At 42.9% G+C, this 23,249-nt stretch overlaps 2 protein-coding genes across 5 annotated transcripts in view; one reads left to right on the forward strand and one right to left on the reverse strand.

The window, feature by feature from the left end:
• Nucleotides 1-4,660: 4,660 nt before the first annotated feature.
• LOC115108500 (biogenesis of lysosome-related organelles complex-1 subunit 2-like) lies at nt 4,661-7,139 on the reverse strand. Of its 2 annotated transcripts, none has more exons than XM_029632902.1 (5): nt 6,964-7,139; nt 6,296-6,412; nt 6,020-6,139; nt 5,799-5,903; nt 4,661-5,354 (listed from the first exon to the last, which is right to left on the reverse strand). In XM_029632902.1, the coding sequence occupies exons 1-5, from the start codon at nt 7,127-7,129 to the stop codon at nt 5,323-5,325; spliced, it is 540 nt and encodes a 179-aa protein (XP_029488762.1). In that variant the 5' UTR covers nt 7,130-7,139; the 3' UTR covers nt 4,661-5,322. The 2 variants fall into 2 exon arrangements, with proteins under 2 accessions (XP_029488762.1, XP_029488761.1); XM_029632901.1 differs by having other exon boundaries at nt 6,284-6,412.
• A 110-nt stretch (nt 7,140-7,249) lies between these two features.
• The window catches only part of LOC115108499 (ubiquitin carboxyl-terminal hydrolase 24-like), a 42,594-nt gene continuing 26,594 nt past the window's right edge, over nt 7,250-23,249 (forward strand). Inside the window, exons 1-15 of one of the 3 annotated variants that reach the window (XM_065009097.1) lie at nt 7,250-7,948; nt 14,604-14,772; nt 14,913-14,980; nt 15,199-15,342; nt 15,440-15,562; nt 15,642-15,677; nt 15,797-15,862; nt 16,150-16,215; nt 16,307-16,381; nt 16,606-16,764; nt 16,888-17,002; nt 18,329-18,540; nt 18,629-18,886; nt 19,007-19,105; nt 21,579-21,686. In XM_065009097.1, the coding sequence (XP_064865169.1) occupies nt 7,676-7,948; nt 14,604-14,772; nt 14,913-14,980; nt 15,199-15,342; nt 15,440-15,562; nt 15,642-15,677; nt 15,797-15,862; nt 16,150-16,215; nt 16,307-16,381; nt 16,606-16,764; nt 16,888-17,002; nt 18,329-18,540; nt 18,629-18,886; nt 19,007-19,105; nt 21,579-21,686 (1,971 nt within the window). In that variant the 5' untranslated portion in view covers nt 7,250-7,675. The remainder of the gene's footprint in view (nt 7,949-14,603; nt 14,773-14,912; nt 14,981-15,198; nt 15,343-15,439; nt 15,563-15,641; nt 15,678-15,796; nt 15,863-16,149; nt 16,216-16,306; nt 16,382-16,605; nt 16,765-16,887; nt 17,003-18,328; nt 18,541-18,628; nt 18,887-19,006; nt 19,106-21,578; nt 21,687-23,249) is intronic. The other 2 variants (XM_029632900.2, XM_065009098.1) reach the window with 2 other exon arrangements.

Here is a 23,249-nt window from a genome sequence, read left to right on the forward strand (position 1 = left end):
ACAGAAGCAAGTCCTATTTGGCAAAATAACAAGTCCATATTATGGCAAGAACAGCTCAAATAAGCAAAGAGAAATGACAGTCCATCATTACTTTAAGACATGAAGGTCAGTCAATCCGGGAAAATTTCAAGAACTGAAAGCTTCTTCAAGTGCAGTCGCAAAAAACATCAAGCGCTATGATGAAACTGGCTCTCATGAGGACAGCCACAGGAAATGAAGGCCCAGAGTTACCTCTGCTGCAGAGGATATGTTCATTAGTTAACTGCACCTCAAATAAATCCTTCACAGAGTTCAAGTAACAGACACATCTCAAAATCAACTTTTCAGAGGAGACTGCGTGAATCAGGCTTTTATGGTTGAATTGCTTGAAACACTACTAAAGGACACCAATAAGAAGATACTTGCTTGGGCCAAGAAACACGAGCAATGGACATTAGACCGGTGGAAATCTGTCCTTTGGTCTGATGAGTCCAAATTTGAGAATTTTGGTTCCAACCGACGTGTCTTTGTGAGATGCAGAGTAGGTGAACAGATGATCTCTCTGCATGTGTGATTCCCACCATGAAGCATGGAGGAGGAGGTGAGATGGTGCTTTGCTGCTGACACTGTCAGTGATTTTTTTTAGAATTCAAGGCACACTTAACCAGCATGGCTACCACAGCATTCTGCAGTGATACGCCATCCCATCTGGTTTGCACTTAGTGGGACTATCATTTGTTTTTCAACAGGACAATGTGTAAGGGCTATTTGACCAAGGAGAGTGATGGAGTGCTGCATCAGATGACCTGGCCTCACAATCACCCAACCTCAACCCAATTGTTATAGTTTGGGATGAGAGTGAAGGAAAAGCAGCCAACAAGTGCTCAGCATATGTGAGAACTCCTTCAAGACTGTTGAAAAGCATTCCAAGAGAATTCCAAGAGTGTGCAACGGTGTCATCAAGGAAAAGGGTGGCTACTTAGAAAAATATAAAATATATTTGGATTTGGTTAACACTTTTTTGGTTACTACATTATTCCATGTGTTATTTCATAGTTTGATTTCTTCACTATTATTCTACGATGTAGATATAGTAAAAAATAAAGGAAAACCCTTGAATGAGTAGGTGTCAAACTTTTGACTGGTACTGTATATCTGAGGAAGGGTATAAAACTAATTTTCAAGGGCACAGTGGTCTCCATCATTGGGAAATTGATTTTAAAAATACAGAACTACCCAGACTCTGGCTAGAGCTGACCATTCGACCAAACTGAGCAACCGGGCAAGAAGGACCTTGGTCAGAGAGGTCACCAAGAACCCAATGACAACTCTGACGGAACTACAGTTCCTTGGCTGAGATGGGAGAACCTGCCGGAAGGACAACAGTCTCTACAGCACTTCACCAATCTGGGCTTAATGGGAGAGTGGCCAGACGGAAGCTACTCCTGAGAAAAAGGCATGACGACACGCCTAAAGTTTGCAAAAAGGCACTTGAAAGACAGATCATAAAGCAAAAGATTCACTCTTGGCCTTAATGCAAATTGCTATGTCTGGAGTAAACCAGGCACAGCTCATCACCTGTCTTACACCATCCCTACCGTGAAGCATGGTGGTGGGAGCATCATGCTGTGGGTATGCTTTTCAGCGGCAGGGACTGGGAAACTGGGAAGGATGAATGGAGCCAAACACAAGCAAATCCTTCATGAAAACCTGCTTCAGAGTGGAAACGACTTTGGCGAAGATTTAGATTCCAACAGGACAATGACCCCAAGCATACAGCCAAAGCAATGCTGGAATGCCTTCAGAACAAGAACATACTTCAGTGAAAATCTGTGGAAAGACTTGTAGATTGCTTTTCACCACCGCTCCCCAATCAAACTTAACAGAACCTGAGAAAATCTACAAGGAAATCCAGATTAGCAAAGCTCTCGAGTGGCGCAGCAGTCTAAGGCACTGCATCTCAGTGCTACAGTTGTTACTACAGACTCTGGTTCGATTCCAGGCTGTATCACAAGTGGCTGTGATTCCCATAGGGCGGTGTACAATTGGCCCAGCGTGGTTAGGGTTTGGCCGGAGTAGGCCGTCATTGTTAATAAGAATTTGTTCTTTACTGACTTACCTAGTTAAATTTAAAAAATGCACATAGAAGCTGCCAGAAGTGCTTCTACAAAGTATTGGCTCAGTAAATACTTTTGTAAATGTCATTTTCAATCAAATGTTATAAAAACGTGTCCAGTTTGTCATTATAGGGTATTGTGTAGAATAGTAGACCCAGAGTAGCCAAGGGAGGTGATAGGTGGAAATGGGGAGGATACAAAGTAATACTTTAATATATTACAGATGCAGGATTTCAGGATACATGGCTTGTCTCAAACAGTTGTCAATAACAGCAACATTAAGAATATGAAAACTCACACAAATGACAGAAGACGGCAAGTCTAAAGCTCAGCCCCTCAATAGGGTTACTACTGCAGCTAATACTAGGCCTAAATACTAAAACATATATTGGGATGAGCCGTTTTTCCTGTTTTAAACAGAGTCCAACTGTCCCCTTAGTGGAAGGAAAGAGAGTCTACAACATCCTAAATCAACTGCCTGTACGTACATGATGCAACAAACTGCTATGGCGCACAAGGTAAATTGATGTTCAAGCGGAGAGAAAAGGAAAGCATTTATCGCGATACACCTCAACTCCGCCCACACGTACTAACCGATGAGAATGAGCATTTAATGACAACGACTTTACTTTGTTAATTAGACCAGGTAGGACGATAGAAACTATGATTGAAGTGATTTGCATTCATTAGTTTAAATGACCACATTTTGTCGTTTACAAGACAGTGCCACATCTAATACAGGGGTGTAAAACTCATTCCATGGAGGGCCTAGTATCTGCAGGTTTGGGGTTTTTCCATTCAATTAAGCCCTAGACAACCAGGTGAGGGGAGTTCCTTACTAATTAGTGACCTTAATTCATCAATGAAGTACAAGGGCGGAGCGAAAACCTGCTGCCACCTGGCCGGCCCTCCATGGCATGAGTTTGACACCTGTGATCTAACCTAACGTGATTAGAACTACTCCAGGAAGACAAAGCATGGGTGAACTACACGCGAGTTATCTAACGCAGCACACCTGGCTTAAACCTGAAAAACCAACTCAGTAGCAAACAATTAAGGGCAGGAACAGCTACACTGGTAGGTAGCTATGCATGGCAATGGACTAGTGCACGTTACATAAACCCCAAGCATTTTATATAATATCAACTGAAGACTTTTAAAATGGTGATGTCAGTCTAACTAAGGCTGTCTGACCATAATAATTGTTTTGATTTAAATCCATTTTGAATTCTGGCTGTAACACAACAAAATGTGGAATATGTCAAGGGATAGGAATACTTTCTGAAGGCACTGTATGTACATATCTACCTTGTACCCCGGCATATCGACTCGCTACTGGTACCCAGTGTATGTAGCCACGTTATCATTACTTATTGTGTATTTATTATTACTTTTATCTTTCTCTGCATTGTTGAGAAGAACCTGAAAGTAAGCGTTTCACTGTTAGTGTACACTTTTTACAAAGCATGTGACAATTTTTTTTATTTATTTCTGTAGTTGTTTAGGGCTCTAGATGGGTTCTGAGTGGGTTTGGTTGGTTAGGTTACAGTGGTAGTCTGTGTGTGTGGATGGTTAGGACTTCCCCCCCCCCTTCCTATCTGAGATACCTACTGCTGCTCTCATCCTCCACATACAACCTGTCCTGCCAGTCACATGCTGTGAAAGGTCCCCAAAGCACGCACACACACATCCCTGGGCTCCTCTTCAGTAATCTGCAGCTAGCGACTGGAACAAGCTGCAAAAATCACTCAAACTGGACAATTTTATCTCCATCTCTTCACTCAATCATGGACACTTACTGACAGTTGTGGCTGCTTCTAGTGATGGATTGTCTCTACCTTCTTGTCCAATAATGTTTGAACCATGTTTTTTGTAGCAACCATGTCATTTGTTACTGCTATGCTATGTCACCTTAGGTCTTTATGTAGTGTTGTCTCTTGTCCTATATTTTTAATCCCAGCACCCATAGGCAGTCATTGTAAATAAGAATTTGTTCTTAACTGACTTACCTCAGTAAATAAAATAAATAGGGGGGTTATCTGTGTGTTGATTAGGTTCTGGGGCATGTTTCTGTGTAAATGACTTACCTCAGTAAATAAAATAAATAGGGGGGTTATCTGTGTGTTGATTAGGTTCTGGGGCATGTTTCTGTGTAAATGACTTACCTCAGTAAATAAAATAAATAGGGGTTATCTGTGTGTTGATTAGGTTCTGGGGCATGTTTCTGTGTAAATGACTTACCTCAGTAAATAAAATAAATAGGGGGGTTATCTGTGTGTTGATTAGGTTCTGGGGCATGTTTCTGTGTAAATGACTTACCTCAGTAAATAAAATAAATAGGGGGGTTATCTGTGTGTTGATTAGGTTCTGGGGCATGTTTCTGTGTAAATGACTTACCTCAGTAAATAAAATAAATAGGGGGGTTATCTGTGTGTTGATTAGGTTCTGGGGCATGTTTCTGTGTAAATGTCATGTGAATCAATAATGTTCTCTGGGAGATCCCACTGTTTCTGATTAATAAAATGTACCCCGAATCTTACAAACACACACACAGGATTGCAGTATGAACATGGAGTACCGCTGCCATCTGCTGGTGAAATGACATCAGTTTCTTTGATAAATGTATTTTCAGTTCAAAGTTAATGTTTTTAAATGATACATTTTACACAAGCTACAATCACATGTATGACGATCTTCAGAGACAGTAGTATTCACACAAAACATAAAGGTAATTTTGTCATGTTAATTCAGTAATTCGGTGATGCCAGCAGCACAGGAAAACATTTAAAAAAGCTAATGTCCTTCAGTCAAAGTGAATTTGGTTGTCATCTGTGTAACTAACTTCTAGGTTAGGAGGGTGGTGATTCTACAGTAGTGTGCACCCAGCAGGGGACAATTCAGGATAAACTCGGGTAAATCCAGGAAGTGAATAGCAATTTTGACAGGACTGACAGAGTGACCTGGAATGTTAACAGGAATATGGACACAAACTACCCAAAGCGCCATCTACACCTGGTATTAAGATGCAACTTAAATGATCCAACCAAAATGATAATGCTAGGTGTAACATCTGGGATATTCCTCCGACCAACCCCAGGCTGCCCCATTCCTCTATATCAGGCTAATGTAGAGGTGTGGGTCTGCTTCCTCAGATCGTATATGTTAGGTTTGGTCTACAGCTTGGGTGAAGGAGGACCAGTAACCCCTCTTCCTCCTTCCATAATCCTCATCGCTTCTCCAGTTTTTTGAACTTGGCCTCTGCAGAAAGACAGAAAAAGAGATGAACTCACTCACCTTCCTGCAGTTAGTCACACACAGGAGAAGTGTATTTTTAGCTGTTCATTTGGGACAGTGTGCTAGCGCTCTCTGCTGTTGGAGCGCAGGGTGGAGAGGTAAACTCAAATAGCAGAGGGTGCTCTCAGGCTGTCCTAAATCAAATCCCTAACATTAATATTGAGCTGAACACTGGATCATGGCTATTATTAGTACATCTGCAATAGAGACTAATAAAGATGTCCTAGATACTCAGAATGAAAATACAGATATTTATTTCTATCGACCACTTCAGTCAGTCTGGTGAAGGTTACACACTGGAACTCAGTAGTCTCTTCTCCACTTACAGCCCTGGTATAAATATAGACCTGCAATATGACGATATGGCCTGTCTCTCCACAGCCATGTGTGTGTGTGTGTGTGTGTTACCCAGCTTCTTTGAGTAGGTGTCCAGTTTGTAAGCAGCCTGCTCCAGAGAAGACACTTGTTCCTCTATTTGATTTATCTGGTCTAAGTAGGGCTGCAGGCTGGCGTCTGCAACACACACAATACCATTTTTAAAAAGTCAGCTAAATTAAGGTTATACTTCGTTTTCGTAAAGACCTACGAGAATTTCGTCCCTGTCAAATCTGAAGGACTAATAAACATACACTTATGGTTGAGGTCCTGCAGGTTCCTGCTGATGTTGATGCTGATGTCTTTCATCTCCATGTACTTCAGACTTGTCAGCTTGTTCATGTTCTCCAGTAGATGGTAGTCCTCACAAGTGCCTAGGAATAGGAAAACAGGGGAGCATGAGAATGACATTTTCTCCACAACAGGAGATTCTTATGACAGTTGTTGTTATCCTGAAGACAAGACAGTATATAGTATGTGACTATATAGGCCTGTATAGACAACAAATGGAGACAGACAGATATTCAGACCAGTGAGTTCTCCGTGTAGGAAGACAGCCATCTTATCGAACATGTCTGTACAGAGTTCATTGATGTCTGGCTCTGCTGGCTCTACGGCCTCCTCTGCAGTCTCCACCCCACCGTCACCTACACACAGAAGTATAGTAGTTACACCATTTTAATTTCTGAGAAACATCCCACCTCCTGATGTTGCTGGCCACTCCCTCAGATTTGAACTAACAGGTCTCTAAGTTCTCCAAGGAGGAAGGATGAATTTGCCACTCCCTTAGTAGGGCTACTGCATTCTAATGTGTTGATACGAACACCAAATTCATCTCAGCAGATAGATAAATGGTCGCAGAGCTATAAAATAGTTAGATAGCTAAATTGCTAATCTTCTTCCTTTCAATAACTAAAACAGCGCATCAACTTGCAGTTAGGACTGGTCTTTCGTCCATTTGAGGGCAAATTTGCTCTTGAAGCCAAAACAGCCAACTCAATCTTTAAACGTGAATCAATTAAATTGTAGTACGCTTCTCGAAACATAAATCCCTCTTTCATATCACATCAAAAAGTAAATGCAAAAACACAATTCAGACCGAGCGTATGTGCTCTTAGCGAAGACCCCTAAATCCAATTACGTATGTGTAATGGAACTGAGAGTCATGAACAAGGGCTAGCTAGCAAGCACCACTCACTGCTGTTGATGGGCTTCTTGGGCGCCGCAGTCACAACCTCCTGGCCCTCAGAGGAAGGCTCTCCCCGGGGGTCTGAGCTCCCTCCCAGGCTGAGGACGGTGGGATGGGCCAAGGAAACTCTTGAGATGCAGTCCATCTCAGCAGCCTCCTCTCCCGTGGCCGCCATTTTGCATCTACTACAGTCACATGATACAGAGCTTCACGTGACATTGATTCTTTTCCTCCCCCTACAATTCCAAATTCGAGCCACACCCTTTTCCTTGACAGGTGCTTTACCACCACACAAACAATAATACCATGATGAATGTAGCTATAGTGTTCTGATTCATATTGATTGATAGTTTTATATTCTATTGTTTTCAGATTGTTCGAGTGTAACGTTAGTGAGCTCGAGCTTTCCACGCTGTTTTGCCTGTAATCATTTTGCATTAGTAACACTTCGAATCGGTGTGAATCATGTTAGTTTGACAAGTGTTTGCAGAGTTAGTCAACCTTACGTTTTATGTTTTGGGCTAAAAAGGGGGAAAGAGGGCTCCTCTGTCCTCTGGTCTTGTAATGGGTGGGTCAGGGTGGTGACGCTCTACACAGGAAGCGTCCAGTGAACCATCGTGACAGCCTGTGTGTGACTGTAAACATGGCGCCGTGCACGGTTACAGGGCTGTGCTGTTTTACACCCCGTTTCTAGCTAGCCTGAGACGCACACAACCTAACTATGGAGACAGAAGAGGAGCAACACATGACGACCCTCCTCTGCATGGGTTTCCCAGATCCTGTGGCTATACGCAAGGCGCTACGCCTGGCGAAAAACGACATCAACGAGGCTGTGGCGCTCCTGACCAACGAAAGCCCCGGGCTTGGGTATGGATATGAGCCGATGGAGAGTGGCCCTGCCCCGGGCCCATGCGGAGACGGGGAGACCACCGGGCGGACTGGGACTGGAGGGTTCGACCCACCCCCCGCTTACCACGATGTGGTGGAGAGCGAGGTAAGGCTGAGGATGGTAGCTCGCTGGCTACGTTAGTTAGCGAGAACACCAAGCTAGTTAGCATCAAAGCTACTAGCTAGCGATGCCGGCTAAATGGGGAGAAAGGGCTCGCTCATAGCATTCCATAGCGCGCTATACTCATGCCTTGCTGTCAAAATGGGGAGGGAAAACCCGCGGCATGCGGGACGTAATTTCTCAATCTCGGGCTACAAAATTCGACAGACCTCGGCTAGCTGAGTTGCAAATTCAGTACTTTGATGATCAATATTGAAAATGGGTGCACTAGCCAACATCAGGAACGTAGATTTGCCTAGCTTGTTGGTTACTGTATGTAGCTAGCTAGTCCAACGCTTGGGGGAGGGGATATGGTCGTTGCGCGAATCTACATTGGGCAAACCAGCGGGTTAGTTTACTTTAAACAACTAGTTAGTGTTTTGCAATAATTGCGGATAAAGGTCTGCAGAGAGTGAATGGAAAATGCACGTCTGCATACAGCTGAGCAGATTGTAATGGAGCTACGCTAGCTGGATATATAGCTGTACTAGTGGAGTGAGACGGTGCGATTTCGCAACCGCCTGTGGCTAACCTGATATGGCCATTTTGTGCTAAACATTTTATAATCAAAGCTCTTTAAATGGTTTGTAGTACACTGACAACTTGATGTCTCTCACACCCGTCAGCACCACAAGTTTAAATGTCTGAACATCAGCTTGCCAGAAGTTACCGACCCTACCTTTACGCTAGTTTACAATGAGCACTGGTGTTGGAACACAGTCATGGTTACATTAAAGTGGAACTGACAGCGTTTTAGCGACATTAAATCTCATACCATATGTTAATATAACCCTTCCCCCTCCCCCACAGGAAGAATATGACCTCCTTTTTTTACATACAAAAAAATAAATAAAATTCTGACAAGTGAGAACTTGAAAATGACCATATCTAAGTGTTCATAAATTCATATAATGTTTGGGAATCAAATATAGTAAGACGTTTGTGAAAATTCTATAGCAATATAGAATGGGAATGCGGCTGTGCATTTGTACAATGAATTAATAAATAAATAAAACCTAATAAAAACATCTGTCTTGTCCAGGACCAGAGTTTACGCAGACCGGTGCATCATAGCCAATCAGAGCTACAAGTAGGCCCATATGCAAATAAACCATTTGCCACACACAATTATATTAACAACAATGCCTTACTGTACATCATGGAAGTTTGAGTAAAATCAAACCTATTTTTTTAAACCTCTTATAAAGTTTGTTTTAAAGCATAAAATAAATATTTTTGACTGATGTTATGATTGACTGATTGTTTCATATCTGCAAAGTATTTCAAACGTTGTATTTTCCGCTTTAAATGCGTGGTTTATCCCATGTCTGCAGTGGCCATACAATGGCCATGTACCATCTCCACCCGGCACAGCCAGAAGAGGACTGGCCACCCATCAGAGCCTGATTCCTCTAGGTTTCTTCCTAGGGTCCTGCCTTTCTAGGGAGTTTTCCTAGCCACCGTGCTTCTACATCTGCATTGCTTGCTGTTTAGGGTTTTAGGCTGTGTTTCTGTACAGCATTTTATGACATCTGCTAATGTAAAAAGTGCTTTAGAAATACATTTTATTGGTACAGCATTTACTGTGATGGGTCCTCCACAGAAGTCAGAGCAGTCATACTTCTTGCGCTACGGGGAGCTGTCATACACATCCAATAAATTGGTCTGCACCGCACCACTTGTAGTGATTCAGGGCTAATCTCTACAACCATCCAGCTAATTACAAGCAACTGGCTAGATGAAAAGACAAGACCTTACCCCTTCTGAGATGTTGGAGTCCCTTTCCCGGTGGTTAAAATAGGAGCTCAGCCAAGATAGCACTGTTTTCCCACCTGCCTCTCCATCCCAAGTCTCCCCATTGCCCCCCCAGCAAAATTAGCCTACATTTAGGCTATTATTTATGTGTATTTCACACTGTCGAGGTAAACATCAGAATATAATGCTTGTATGGATGTCAACCTCAATACATGTTCATGTCAGCAATCAACTGCATTACAGATAAAAACGACTTTGACCGATTTAATGTATGCTAGCTATGCTACCAGCCTATACAAATGGGAGTCAGCATTTAGCAGTCACTTTTTCTAAACCTGAAAAGAGGCAACTTCTAAATGTTATGCAGTGATAACAGCCAAATATATCCAAATCAGAATTTAGTGATCATATTGTGGGCCTGTTACAATGCATCAATCATGATGAATTTGACAAATATCCACTTTGTTTGATCAGATTTGGTAAATGTTCTATCCCCACGGTCTACATTCCATTGACCTCTTTACCGCAACTATTCCCATTACCTCCCGATCTCTTTCCAGGAGTTCACGTCTGTCTTTAAAATCCCTACATGAGGTATCATAAAGATCTCTTGTTATTTGTGAACTTGTTATGATATCCTGTTGTCAAAGTTCTCCATGTTTGCTGTCAAGGAAGTGAGTTTGTGTTATATAGGATATACCGCCCCCACCTACCGTCTACCAATCATGTCAATGCAGAGCTATACAGAACCCCCTCATTGTTACAACATTTGGGAGGCGCACGGCATCATTTTGAGCTCATTTTGGCCTTCGCAAGCCTCTGGATGCTCCGTATGGAGCCTCCGGACTGCATTGCAGGATAAAACATAAATTGGCCTTTAGACACGGTGGAGCTGGCGCAAGATATGGGTTGGAAACTTACCTCAATGCAGGAATGGGATTAACCCAATATTGGATTAAAGGAGCCTAGTGTTACTCCTTAGACCATGTTCTGTTTAAAGGGGACATTTCTCTGGAAGCCAAAACAGACAAATACTCCATCTAAACGTGAATAGATTCTCTATTATGGTTCTAGAGACATAAATCCCTCTACTTTCATATCACATCAAAATGATTTGAAAATACACACTTACTGTGCACTGTTTTATCCCGTTTTAACACAGTTGCAGCCAACAGTATATTTCAGTGACAACAGGTTTGTGGCTTCCTTTTTGTTTCAGAGATGCAGATACAGGGCCTTCAGAAAGTATTCATACTCTTGACTTATTCCACATTTTCTTGTGTTACAGCCTGAATTCCAAATGTATTCATATTTTTTTTTCTACAGGTTTTTAGAAATGTTTGCTAATTTATTGAAAATGAAATACAGAAATATCTCATTTACGTAAGTATTCACAACCCTGAGTCAATACATGTTAGAATCACCTTTGGCAGCGACTACAGCTATCAGTCTTTCTGGGTAAGTCTTTAAGAGCTTTGCACACCTGGATTGTACAACATTTTTCAAGCTCTGTCAAGTTGGTTGTTGATCATTGCTAGACAGCTATTTTAAAATCATGCCGTAGATTTCAATTTTATTTAAGTCAAAACTGTAACTAGGCGACTTAGGAACATTCAATGTCATCTTGGTAAACAACTCCAGTGTATATTTGGCTTTGTGTTTTAGGTTATTGTCCTGCTGAAAGGGGAATTTTAGTGTCTGTTGGAAAGCAGAGTGAACCAGGTTTTCCTCTAGGAATTTGCCTGTGCTTAGACCTACCCCGTTTCCATTTATTCTTAAAATGTACTCCCTAGTCCTTGCCGATGAAAAGCATATCCAAGAGTGGTACTCAGTGACGTGTTCTGTTGGATTTGCCCCAAACATAGCACTTTGTATTCAGGACAAAAAGTCAATTTCTTTGCCACATTTTCTACAGTTTTACTTTAGTGCCTTTATTGCAAACAGAATTCGTAGGCCGTCAATGTAAATAAGAACTTGTTCTTAACTGACTTTTCCTAGTTAAATAAAGGTTAAATACATTTAATATTTTTATTCTGTACAGGCTTCCTTCTTTTTACTCTGTCATTAGGTTACTATTGTGGAGTAAATACAATGTTGTTGATCCATCCTCAGTTTTCTCATATTACAGTCATTAAACTAACTGTTTTAAAGTCACCATTGGCCTTGTTGTGTAATCCCTGAGCGGTTTCTTTCCTCTCCGGCAACTGAGCTTGGAAAGACGTCTTTGTAGTGATTGGGTGTATTGATACATCATCCAAAGTGTAATTAGTAACTTCACCATGCTCAATTCAATGTCTGCTTTTTTTTACCCACATACCAATACGTGTTCTTTTTTGCGAGGCGTTAGAAAACCTCCCTGATCTTTGTGGTTGAATCTGTTTGAAATTCACTGCTCGACTGTGTGGGGTACAGAGATGAGGTAGTCATTCAAAAATAATGTTATTAAACACTATTATTGCACGCACAGTGAGTCCATACAACTTATTATGTGACATGTTAAGCAATTGTTTTTCATCTGAACTTATTTAGGCAGGTTATAACAAAGGGGTTGACTCAAGACATTTCAGCTTTTCAGCTTTTATTATTTTGTAAACAATTCTTAAACAACTCCACTTTGATATTATGGGCTATTGGGTGTAGGCCAGTGACCAAATATCTCAATTTAATTCATTTTAAATTCAGGCTGTAACACAACAAAATGTGTAAAAAGTCAGGGGGTGTAAAGACTTTCTGAAGGCCCTGTATCTAATTGGCGCAGGTAGTCCACTCTGTCTCCTGTCTGTAACATGGAAATATGGCCGTGTGGAAATACTAACCCTATAAAAGTGTGTAGCGATTGAACCTTATTTCTCCGTGATATGAAAGGTAAAGTCCATATGCTTCCAAAACCGTACCGCAAGTGATGCTTGGCAATGTTCAGACCGTAGGGTCGGTATCTTCTGGAAAAGCACCAGCATAGCTGCAGTCTTAGCCAGCTAGCATCAAGTGTTTCCCGCTAGCTATTTTCTAAACATTAACATTACAATGCCTGCAAAGACAACTAGCTATCTATGTAAGTGCTGTTCAATAAGCAGCTATCTAGTCAAAATACATGCTGATTCGACACATCACCATGCATTTATGAATCTCAATGGATCACTAGAGTTTTGCATCTAGTGCATTGATTCAGTATCATATACAATATCACTGTTTCATCAATTATGACTTCATTTGATTGGTTGTTTGACACACTTGTGGTGTGATGAACTCAGCTGTCAATCATGTACGGGATAGATTGGGGGGGGGGCTTCAACAGCAAGTCAACAGTTGTCTGTTTTCACTCCGTAAATGCCGCGCATAGAGAATGCACACCTGGAGATGCAGTTTTGCAAATAATTTTATTTCCAAACTGGACTGATGAAGGTGAATGGTATTGGCTCTCAGTATTCCAGTTCGCTCAGATAAGTACTAATGAAGGAGTTAATGGCTCAGTAGACTATTGAAAGGAAGGAGAGGAGAGGAAGCAACTGTAGTACAGATGAATCTAAGGGGAGGATTGTTGAAGGACGAGGTGGAGAGGAAGCCTAATGTGTAGCGGCCACCAGGTGTGTATCTCTCTAGGGTTCGGGTGGGTATGTCTCTGTTCGCTACACACAGTAGATCATGTCAGATGTCTTCATCGCTGTGGGAAATGGTGTGTAGGGTGACGTAGCTCACCAGGGTGTGTCTGGTGTTGTTGATTTAGTGGGATGTTGAGGCCCCTAAGAAGAAACACGACACCGGGGTTGCATTCAGTAGGGCACAGTGTTGCGAAATGTTTTTAAATGTACCCCATTTTCCAGGAACAGTGCACTGTGACATCAAAGCAGCCTTGTTTTGTTTTTAAATTAAATGTGTCCATCCAGGTTAAAATAATATTTCACATTCAGACCATTGTACCAGACACCCTCCCTCCCTCTATCCCATTATTTCTCCTCCATCCTCTCCAGCTTATGTGTCTCTGCTGTTTGTGCCTTAGGATGCATGTCACAGGTCTGTGGCCCTGCGCTCCCATCCTAATTATAGCTCTACACACACACACACACAGCCCTGCAGTCTCATATGCCAGACATACTAGGGGCTCAGTTACTTAGCTGTCCTGTGCAACACACACACACACATAAAAACACACACACCGGAAAGACACAGACACCACACCCTGTCCCCCTGAGAGAAGCCCAGAGCTCCAGTCCTCCCCTTCTCCTCATGCAGGAAAACAACACTAGTCCTGTTATCATTACTGTGTTAATATGCCTAATGCTGACAGGAAACCGTGCTAACTGTCTATTGGATCAGCAGCAGCTAGTTACTACCTGGAGCTGTTTTTCTATCTATTAACCCAGATTAGTTTATTTCTAGACTAAAACATCATTCTATGGAGATTCTCCTATAAACATGCTTAGTGATCCTGGAGTTGACTCAGTCTGGGAAACTGGCCACTTTTTAAGCCACAGTTATTCTGTAAGTGGTAGGTCAACAGTTGTCCATACTGTCTTAACCTCAGAGGTATCTGATTGGACTGTGCTGTTCGGAGGTTTCTGATTGGTAGGTGCTTCCCAACCGTGGAATGTTTGCCCGTTGACCTTTGCGTCTTAGAGAAAAGCTCATCTCCATGACTCCCTCCATCCAGACTTTAACGCTCCACTTCTTTCTATGAAGGAGGAGCGCTGAAACCTGACGCTTCTCTCTCTTTCCTTCCATCCATCATATATTGGTATGCATTACTGAATGGGCAGAACACACACACACACCCTCCTCTCCATCATCCTGTTGACACTGTCATAAAGCATCAGAAGTACAGTAGAACTATAAAGTGTTTGTGTTTCAGAGGAATAATGATGAGAATGGGAACTGTTCTGGGGGCAGTATGGAGTTCCCCACCACTAACCTGTATGAACTGGAGAGCAGAGTGTTCACTGACCACTGGTCCATCCCCTACAAGAGAGAGGAGTCACTGGGCAAATGTCTGGTCGCAGCCACCTGCTTAGCCAAACACGGTAAGAGAGAGTGATTGTGTGGGTTTTGTGTCATGTTGTCCCTGTTGAATGCTTTTCACACATTATTATTTTGCACCCAGTTGTCAAACAATAACTACTGTCTCTCTCGCTTTCTCCTCCGCTCACTTTCTGTCTCTCAGGTCTGGCAGATGCAGATGAGAACTGTAAGCGGTTTATGGACCGGTGTATGCACGAGGCCTTTAAGAAGGTGAGTCGTGTGTGTGTGTGTGTGTGCATGCATGAACCTTTAAGAAGACGAGGTGTGTGTGTGTGTATAAACATAACACTTATGAGTGAGCGCTGTATAACCTGTTTATAACACCAGTTTCAAGAAAGGAATACTTTTTTTAACAGGACTGTTTAGTGTAATTTTGCCGCTTTCACTAACTCTACTTCCTCCTGCCCTCGCTCTCTCCCTTCTTGTAGCTCCTGACCAGTAGTGCTGTCCATAAGTGGGGGACAGAGATCCATGAGGGGATCTATAACATGTTGATGTTACTGGTGGAACTGGTGGCTGAGAGGGTCAAACAGGAACCCATACCCGTTGGGCTAATGGGAGTACTGGCTATGGTGGGTATACAAACACTTGTTACATATAGTACACACATGCTACTCCATCACATCACACCACCCTTACAAAGGATAACCTCTCTGTCTCTGTGTGTAGGCCTTTAACCCAGACAATGAGTACCACTTTAAGAACCGTATGAAGGCGTGTCAGAGGAACTGGAGCGAGGTGTTTGGAGAGGAAGCCATGTTCGCTGTTTCGCCTAGCAACAACTACCAGAAGGTGAGGTCACGTGGTTGTTGCTCTAGGACAAAAACATGACTGACTGATCACCTATGTAAGTATGCCTTTGTTTCTACAGGAGCCTCATGGCTGGCTGGTAGACTTGGTCAATCTGGTAAGCCCCACCTACACACACACACACACACACATATTGGTGATAGTTCAGTGTTGTTGCTGTATTTAGTGATGTGACTGTGTTTCTCTCATGTCCTTTTTTTCTTGCTCTCTCTCTAGTTTGGAGAGATGGGAGGGTTCACTGCTATCCAGGCTAAACTCAATACAGAGGAGATAGAGATTGGGGTAAGGACACACACACACACAGTCCTGAAGCCTCGCTCAGATAAATGCTCCGTTGTGTGCCTACTCTTAGGCCTCCTTGTGTGAATTGCTCCTTTTGAGGATCCTAACCGGAACCACACACACATTTGATCCCTCTCACAGCCCAGATGATCTCCACCATTAGCATGTTAATCTCTCTCTGGCACTGGAGAATGCAGCTGCCCAAGCCCCCCACCCCCACGCCCGTGGGAGACGACCACTCTGGTTTTTGAAAGTATGTGTGTATGTAACTGTGTGTGTCTCTGCAGTGTGTGTCTGCTCTGGTCCAGCCTCTAGCTGTGTGTGCAGAATACCTCAACTCCAGCCTTGTGCAGGTAACATCTTTTCCTCCAACATGCGTCAAACGTTACATCCTCAGCATTGTTGATTAGTTAATGAGGCAAATAATGACGTTTGTGTTTGTAGCCCATGTTGGATCCTGTTATCCATAAGATGATCACCTACGTTCAGAACCTGGAGGAGAAAGATCTCAAAGACAAGGTACCACAATACCACCTGCTCTATATACCCACAATGCCCTGTTCTACATACCCTGGAAAGCTCCCGGAAACTTTAGAAATATAAGTGTCCAACGTCCAAAATCGTTCATTATGCGCTTCCATGTCTGAAGCAACTCTTTGTTTCCCAGACTGACTGTTCAGAGTTTCCTATGAACGCAGTGTAAGGTGATGGCTCATCATTTATATTCCCCTTACCTCCTGTAGAGGCTGGTGAGCATCCCAGAGCTGCTGTCGGCCATCAAGCTGCTGTGTATGAGGTTCCAGACTGCCCTGGTAACTGTTGTGGACGACCTACGCCTGGACACTCTGCTACGCATGTTGAAGACTCCTCACTTTTCCACCAAAATGAACTCCCTCAAAGAGGTGAGAGGTCAGGGGTTACAGTGTCAAGAGTTAGAGGTCAAACCGCTCTCCGTATTATTATGTTACTCTGCATGTGGACGTTTCTTGTTATATAAACTGTATAAAATGTGTTTGTGTGTCTAGGTAACTAAGCTGATCGAGGAGAGTACTGTGTCTAAGACAGTGAAGAATGCCATTGACACAGACAGACTGCTGGACTGGCTGGTGGAAAACTCTGTCCTCTCAATAGCACTGGAGGGTAAAGACGATGTTAATGTTAACAATGGAACAACATATTATTACTATTTATGTTATTCTATTATCTTGACTATTGATTCCAGGTAACATAGAACAGTAATATAACTGTGGAGTGTGTATTCCAGGTAACATAGACCATTAATATAACTGTGGAGTGTGTATTCCAGGTAACATAGACCATTAATATAACTGTGGAGTGTGTATTCCAGGTAACATAGACCATTAATATAACTGTGGAGTGTGTATTCCAGGTAACATAGACCATTAATATAACTGTGGAGTGTGTATTCCAGGTAACATAGACCATTAATATAACTGTGGCGTGTGTATTCCAGGTAACATAGAACAGTAATATAACTGTGGAGTGTGTATTCCAGGTAACATAGACCATTAATATAACTGTGGAGTGTGTATTCCAGGTAACATAGACCATTAATATAACTGGAGTGTGTATTCCAGGTAACAGACCAGTAATATAACTGTGGAGTGTGTATTCCAGGTAACATAGACCATTAATATAACTGTGGAGTGTGTATTCCAGGTAACAGACCAGTAATATAACTGGAGTGTGTATTCCAGGTAACATAGACCAGTAATATAACTGTGGAGTGTGTATTCCAGGTAACATAGACCATTAATATAACTGTGGAGTGTGTATTCCAGGTAACATAGACCATTAATGTAACTGTGGAGTGTGTATTCCAGGTAACATAGAACAGTAATATAACTGTGGAGTGTGTATTCCAGGTAACATAGAACAGTAATATAACTGGAGTGTGTATTCCAGGTAACAGACCAGTAATATAACTGTGGAGTGTGTATTCCAGGTAACATAGACCAGTAATATAACTGTGGAGTGTGTATTCCAGGTAACATAGACCATTAATATAACTGTGGAGTGTGTATTCCAGGTAACATAGACCATTAATATAACTGTGGAGTGTGTATTCCAGGTAACATAGAACAGTAATATAACTGTGGAGTGTGTATTCCAGGTAACATAGAACAGTAATATAACTGGAGTGTGTATTCCAGGTAACAGACCAGTAATATAACTGTGGAGTGTGTATTCCAGGTAACATAGACCAGTAATATAACTGTGGAGTGTGTATTCCAGGTAACATAGACTAGTAATATAACTGTGGAGTGTTTATTCCAGGTAACATAGAACAGTAATATAACTGTGGAGTGTGTATTCCAGGTAACATAGACCATTAATATAACTGTGGAGTGTGTATTCCAGGTAACATAGACCATTAATATAACTGTGGAGTGTGTATTCCAGGTAACATAGACCATTAATGTAACTGTGGAGTGTGTATTCCAGGTAACATAGACCAGGCCCAGTATTGTGATCGAATAAAAGGCATCATTGAGTTGCTGGGCAGTAAACTGTCTCTGGACGAGCTCTCCAAGATCTGGATGATACAGGCAGGACAGTCGTCCACGGTGATTGAGAACATCCACACCATCATGGCTGCTGCTGCCGTCAAGTTTAACTTCGAGCAGCTCAGCCACCTGTTTGTCCTTATACAGAAGGTCTGTATGTGTGCTTAGGAACGTTTCTGTGGGACAGTAAATTGTGTGTGTTAGTAATGATTGGGTGTAACGTGTGTGTGTGTTCCAGAGCTGGGAGGTAGAGAGTGACCGTGTGAGGCAGAAGCTGCTCAGTCTGATTGGGAGGATCGGTAGAGAGGCCCGCTCTGAGGCCACCACAGGGAAGGTGCTGGAGGTGCTGTGGGAGTTAGCCCACCTGCCAACCCTGCCCACCTCCCTGGTACAGCAGGCGTCTGAGGAACACCTGGCCATCCTCACTGACGCGTACGCTGTGAAGGAGACTGTCAAACGCTGCTACATCATCAAATGTATAGAGGACATCAAGAAGGTGAGAAACACACACGGTTTCTCTCAAGGTTGAAGCGCTATGTCACTCACAGCTTTCGAGTTCAAGTCTAATATCAATTTAACACACCCACAACCTGAATAAGCCAGTTTATGTTTATAGACTCAGACTGAGGAGGAGGGTAAAACCAGCGACATTCAGACCTCATTTCTTACTGGCTCCTGGGGCAAGAAGAAAGCCAAAGAAAACTCATTGGCCAAAGTAAGAGAAGCCCCTCTCCTTAAAACTCTAATGACCAATCAGCATTCACCTACAATCTTCTCACTGCTCACACCAACCAATCCTGGAGGAGGGCTGGATGGGGGTGGGTTGATTTGTAACTGAATGATTGCTGTATTGTTGATTTTTAAAGAGCTGTTCCAGTACTACAGTGGGTGTCTAATTCTCTATGGGTTGGGCCAGTCTTCATTGAGGTTGTAAGGGGTATGTGTGTGAGTCAAGGTGTGAGGGGTGAGTTATTGGATAAGTGATGTGCATGTATAGTAGGAATGTAACGACTCACCGATACACAAATGTTTAAGATCTGAGTGCATCGGTCCATAGAACCTCAAACCGATCCATGTTTTGCTCAAATAACGTTCTTTCTACCTTCCGAAAATATGTGGACACCTGCTCGTTGAACATCTCATTGCAAAATCATGGGCATTAATGTTGTTTCACACATTGTCCAGTCGTTGTTTTCCTTGACCCCTTCGTCACACACACACAGTTCATTCCCTTGTTCTCAAGCTTGTCAGTTCCTCTGTCACATCATGCTTACCAGGCAGGGTGTGCATGAACGCAGCATCACAGAACACAACAAACTGGACAACAGCAGCCTGTGGGGGGGAGACGGAGAAAGACAATGTCCCTGTACTATTAGACACCTTGCTTTATCCTCCTTCAACTGCTCTATATTACAGCAGTCACAAAGGAGAGGAGGAAGGAATGCCTTTGTTTTATTCATATTGGAATGTGTTTAGTGAAGCCTGCAGAGAAGTTCTGGCCCGACAGCACATCTAGTTGATTCTAAAGTCAATACGTCATGAGTTCTAGCAGACAGTCTTCACGTTGGGGTAGCATTTGCATCAGAAAAAGGCTATTCAATGTTTTCCATTGTGATTGTTTCAAGGGTTATAGTATTATATGTGTGTGCACGTGCCTGGCTGTGTGAATATGCAGTATGTTTGTGCACGTGTGGACATGTCTCCATGTCTTTCAGTGTGCAGAGACTTGTATTTGTTTTGTGTGTGTCAAGTGTTGGTAAACTCTGACTCAGTCCTTCCTCAGCTTTGAGGACATTGATTTCCCCTCTTAATCATCTCCAGCTTCTGAGTTCATTCTCTCCCACAGAAAAACTATTCTGACATGCTGGAACACTCCTACACTACATGACCAATAGTATGTGGACACCTGATCGTCAAACATCTCATTCCAAAATCATGGGCATTAATATGGAGTTGGTCCCCCCTTTGCTGCTATAACAGCCTCCACACTTCTGGGAGACTTTCCACTAGATGTTGGAACATCGCTGCGGGGACTTGCTTCCATTCAGCCACGAGCGTTACTGAGGTCGGGCACTGATGTTGTGCGATTAGGCCAGACTCGCAGTCGGCGGTCCAATTCATCCCAAAGGTGTTCGATAGGGTTGAGGTCAGGGCTGTGTGCAAACCCATCAAGTTCTTCCACACCGATCTCGACAACCCATTTCTGTATGGACCTCGCTTTGTGCACGGGGGAATTGTCATGCTGAAACAGGAAATGGCCTTCCACAAACTGTTGCCACAAAGTTGGAAACACAGAATTGTCTAGAATGTCATCGTATGCTTTAGCTTTAAGATTTTCCTTCACTGGAACTAAGGGGCCTGAACCATGAAAAATAGCCCCAGACCATTATTCCTCCTCCACCAAACTTTACAATTGGGACTATGCACTGGAGCAGGTTGTGTTCTCCAGCTCCAGTCCAATGGTGGCGAGCATTACACCACGCCAGCTGACGCTTGGGATTGCACATGATGATCTTAGGCTTGTGTGTGGCTGCTTGACCATGGAAACCCATTTTCATGAAGCTCCTGACTGACAGTGCTTCCAGAGGCAGTTTGGAACTCGGTGGTGAGTGTTGCAACCGAGGACAGACGATTTTTACTCGCTTCAGTATTCGGCGGTCCCGTTCTGTGAGCTTATGTGGCATACCACTTCGTAGCTGAGCCGTTGTTGCTCCTAAATATTTCTACTTCACAATAACAGCACTTACAGTTGACCGGGGCCGCAAGGCAGAAATGTGACGAACTGACTCGTTGGGAGGTGGCATCCTATAACCGTGCCACGTTGAAATTCACTGAGCACTTCAGTATGGGCCATTCTACAATATTTGTCTATGGAGATTGCATGGCTGTGTGCTCGATTTTATACACCTGTCAGCAATGGGTGTGGCTGAAATAGCCGAATGCACTAATTTAAAGGGGTGTCCATGTAGTTTTAAATATATATTTTGTGACAACTGCTTATATTCATTGGCTATGTCATAGCAAATGTTTTAAGATAAATACTGATACATTGCAAGCTCTAACAAATGAATTAGTGTGTGATGGTGATTTCTAAACAAAAGTGGGGGTGGCAAACATTGTGGGGGGGGGGGGGGGGGGGTGCTGAGGGTGCTACTCATCTAGTGTCTAACCTGTGTGGGTGCATGTAGTCTTCTCAACAGGGCAGTCCCCAGGCGGTCTGGGTGGTTCCAGCTCTGCGGCAGCTCCATGAGATCACACGCTCCTTCATCAAACAGACCTACCAGAAACAGGACAAGGTACACACTCACACACACATTACCCCTCACCCCCTGTCTCGCAAGAGAGCACTTGTCCAAGATGTCAGCAGTCGACGGCATTAAAAAAACCTGAATACAGCACATTAACGTAATGCATTTAAAACTAACAGACTAGAGCCAGACCGATTTGTGATTTTTGTATTCCGATTAGTTTTTTGTTTTTATGGAAATTTTCACAGATAACTGATATATCTGAAATAAAAAATAGTCTATATGGATTGTGCTTAAAGCAGCCCATCAAAGATACTCAAAGTTGATTTCTTACATTTGAGGAAAGAAAATGAATGTAAGGCCCACAGAATTTAGGAGCACTGAGAAAGATGAGATGTTTATTTATGGACAAATTGTGTATTACTGTAGTAAAAATTGGATAAACTGCACGGATTCCAGCTAAAGATTTGATTTGGCTCTGAAGAATGTGCTGCCTCATACTAGCCAGCTGGAAAACAACAACATGGGACACATTTTCAATGTATTAGTACTTCGCTATGTTTTCTTCGATTGTAGGGCTTTAGCCACTAAATTCTGGTAGTTGTCACTTTAAGGAAAAACCTCAATCACAAAATGACTCGCTGGCACAGCGCTGCCTCTCGCACCAGGTGTTGCCTTAGTGCAATCTGGAATCTGTGGGACGTTCCCTACAAAGGGTTACGCTAAGGTTTGGGTTAGGGTCCCAAGGATTCTGGATAGCACTAACCCTCCGTGAACGGCGTCAACTACTCTCTCGCACAGCTAGTTAGCTAGCTAGCACACGTCATGGAAATGGGGGTGATGATTGGCCTAAACGTGAATTTGGACCAGTCCCTATCAAGTGGCAATGAACCCATACATCAAAACGTAGCTACGAAGTTCTACTTTATTTTCCTGTCTCTGAAAACATTTGAATGACAGTGGTTGAGGAATAACCTTCGCAATGAGAAAATATAACACCCCAGATTTCACTGGCTTCACTAAAGGGCTGTAACCGCATTTACTTTACATTTGGGCAAAGCATCAATTGTTGTTTCATGACACTATACGTTACAGTATATGGCCGTGTGCATTTTTGGCACTTTACTCCGCACTCACCATAGAAACAGTAGTTAGTTCACTCTCCTCCCGGGTTGCCAGGTATAGTTAAAATTTCTAACCCAATGACTACTCAAAACCTGCCCACAAAGCCTGAAAACTAGCCAAAAAAAATCCTGCTTTTTCCTGCAGCAAGAGAGGAGTTTGCCACATTTGGCCAATAAACCCTGTTTCCATAAGGTTGACGTAACGACGTAAGAAGCAAAATTCAGTTTTCCATCAAAATAATAATTGTCAGCTAACGTGACATTTACATTTACATTTAAGTCATTTAGCAGACGCTCTTATCCAGAGCGACTTACAAATTGGTGCATTCACCTTATGACATCCAGTGGAACAGCCACTTTACAATAGTGCATCTAAATCTTTTAAGGGGGGGGGGGGGGGGGGGGGGGGGGGGGGTGAGAAGGATTACTTTATCCTATCCTAGGTATTCCTTAAAGAGGTGGGGTTTCAGGTGTCTCCGGAAGGTGG

This window comes from Oncorhynchus nerka, linkage group LG24 (assembly GCF_034236695.1).
Source record: "Oncorhynchus nerka isolate Pitt River linkage group LG24, Oner_Uvic_2.0, whole genome shotgun sequence".
NCBI classification, from domain to species: Eukaryota; Metazoa; Chordata; class Actinopteri; order Salmoniformes; family Salmonidae; genus Oncorhynchus; species Oncorhynchus nerka.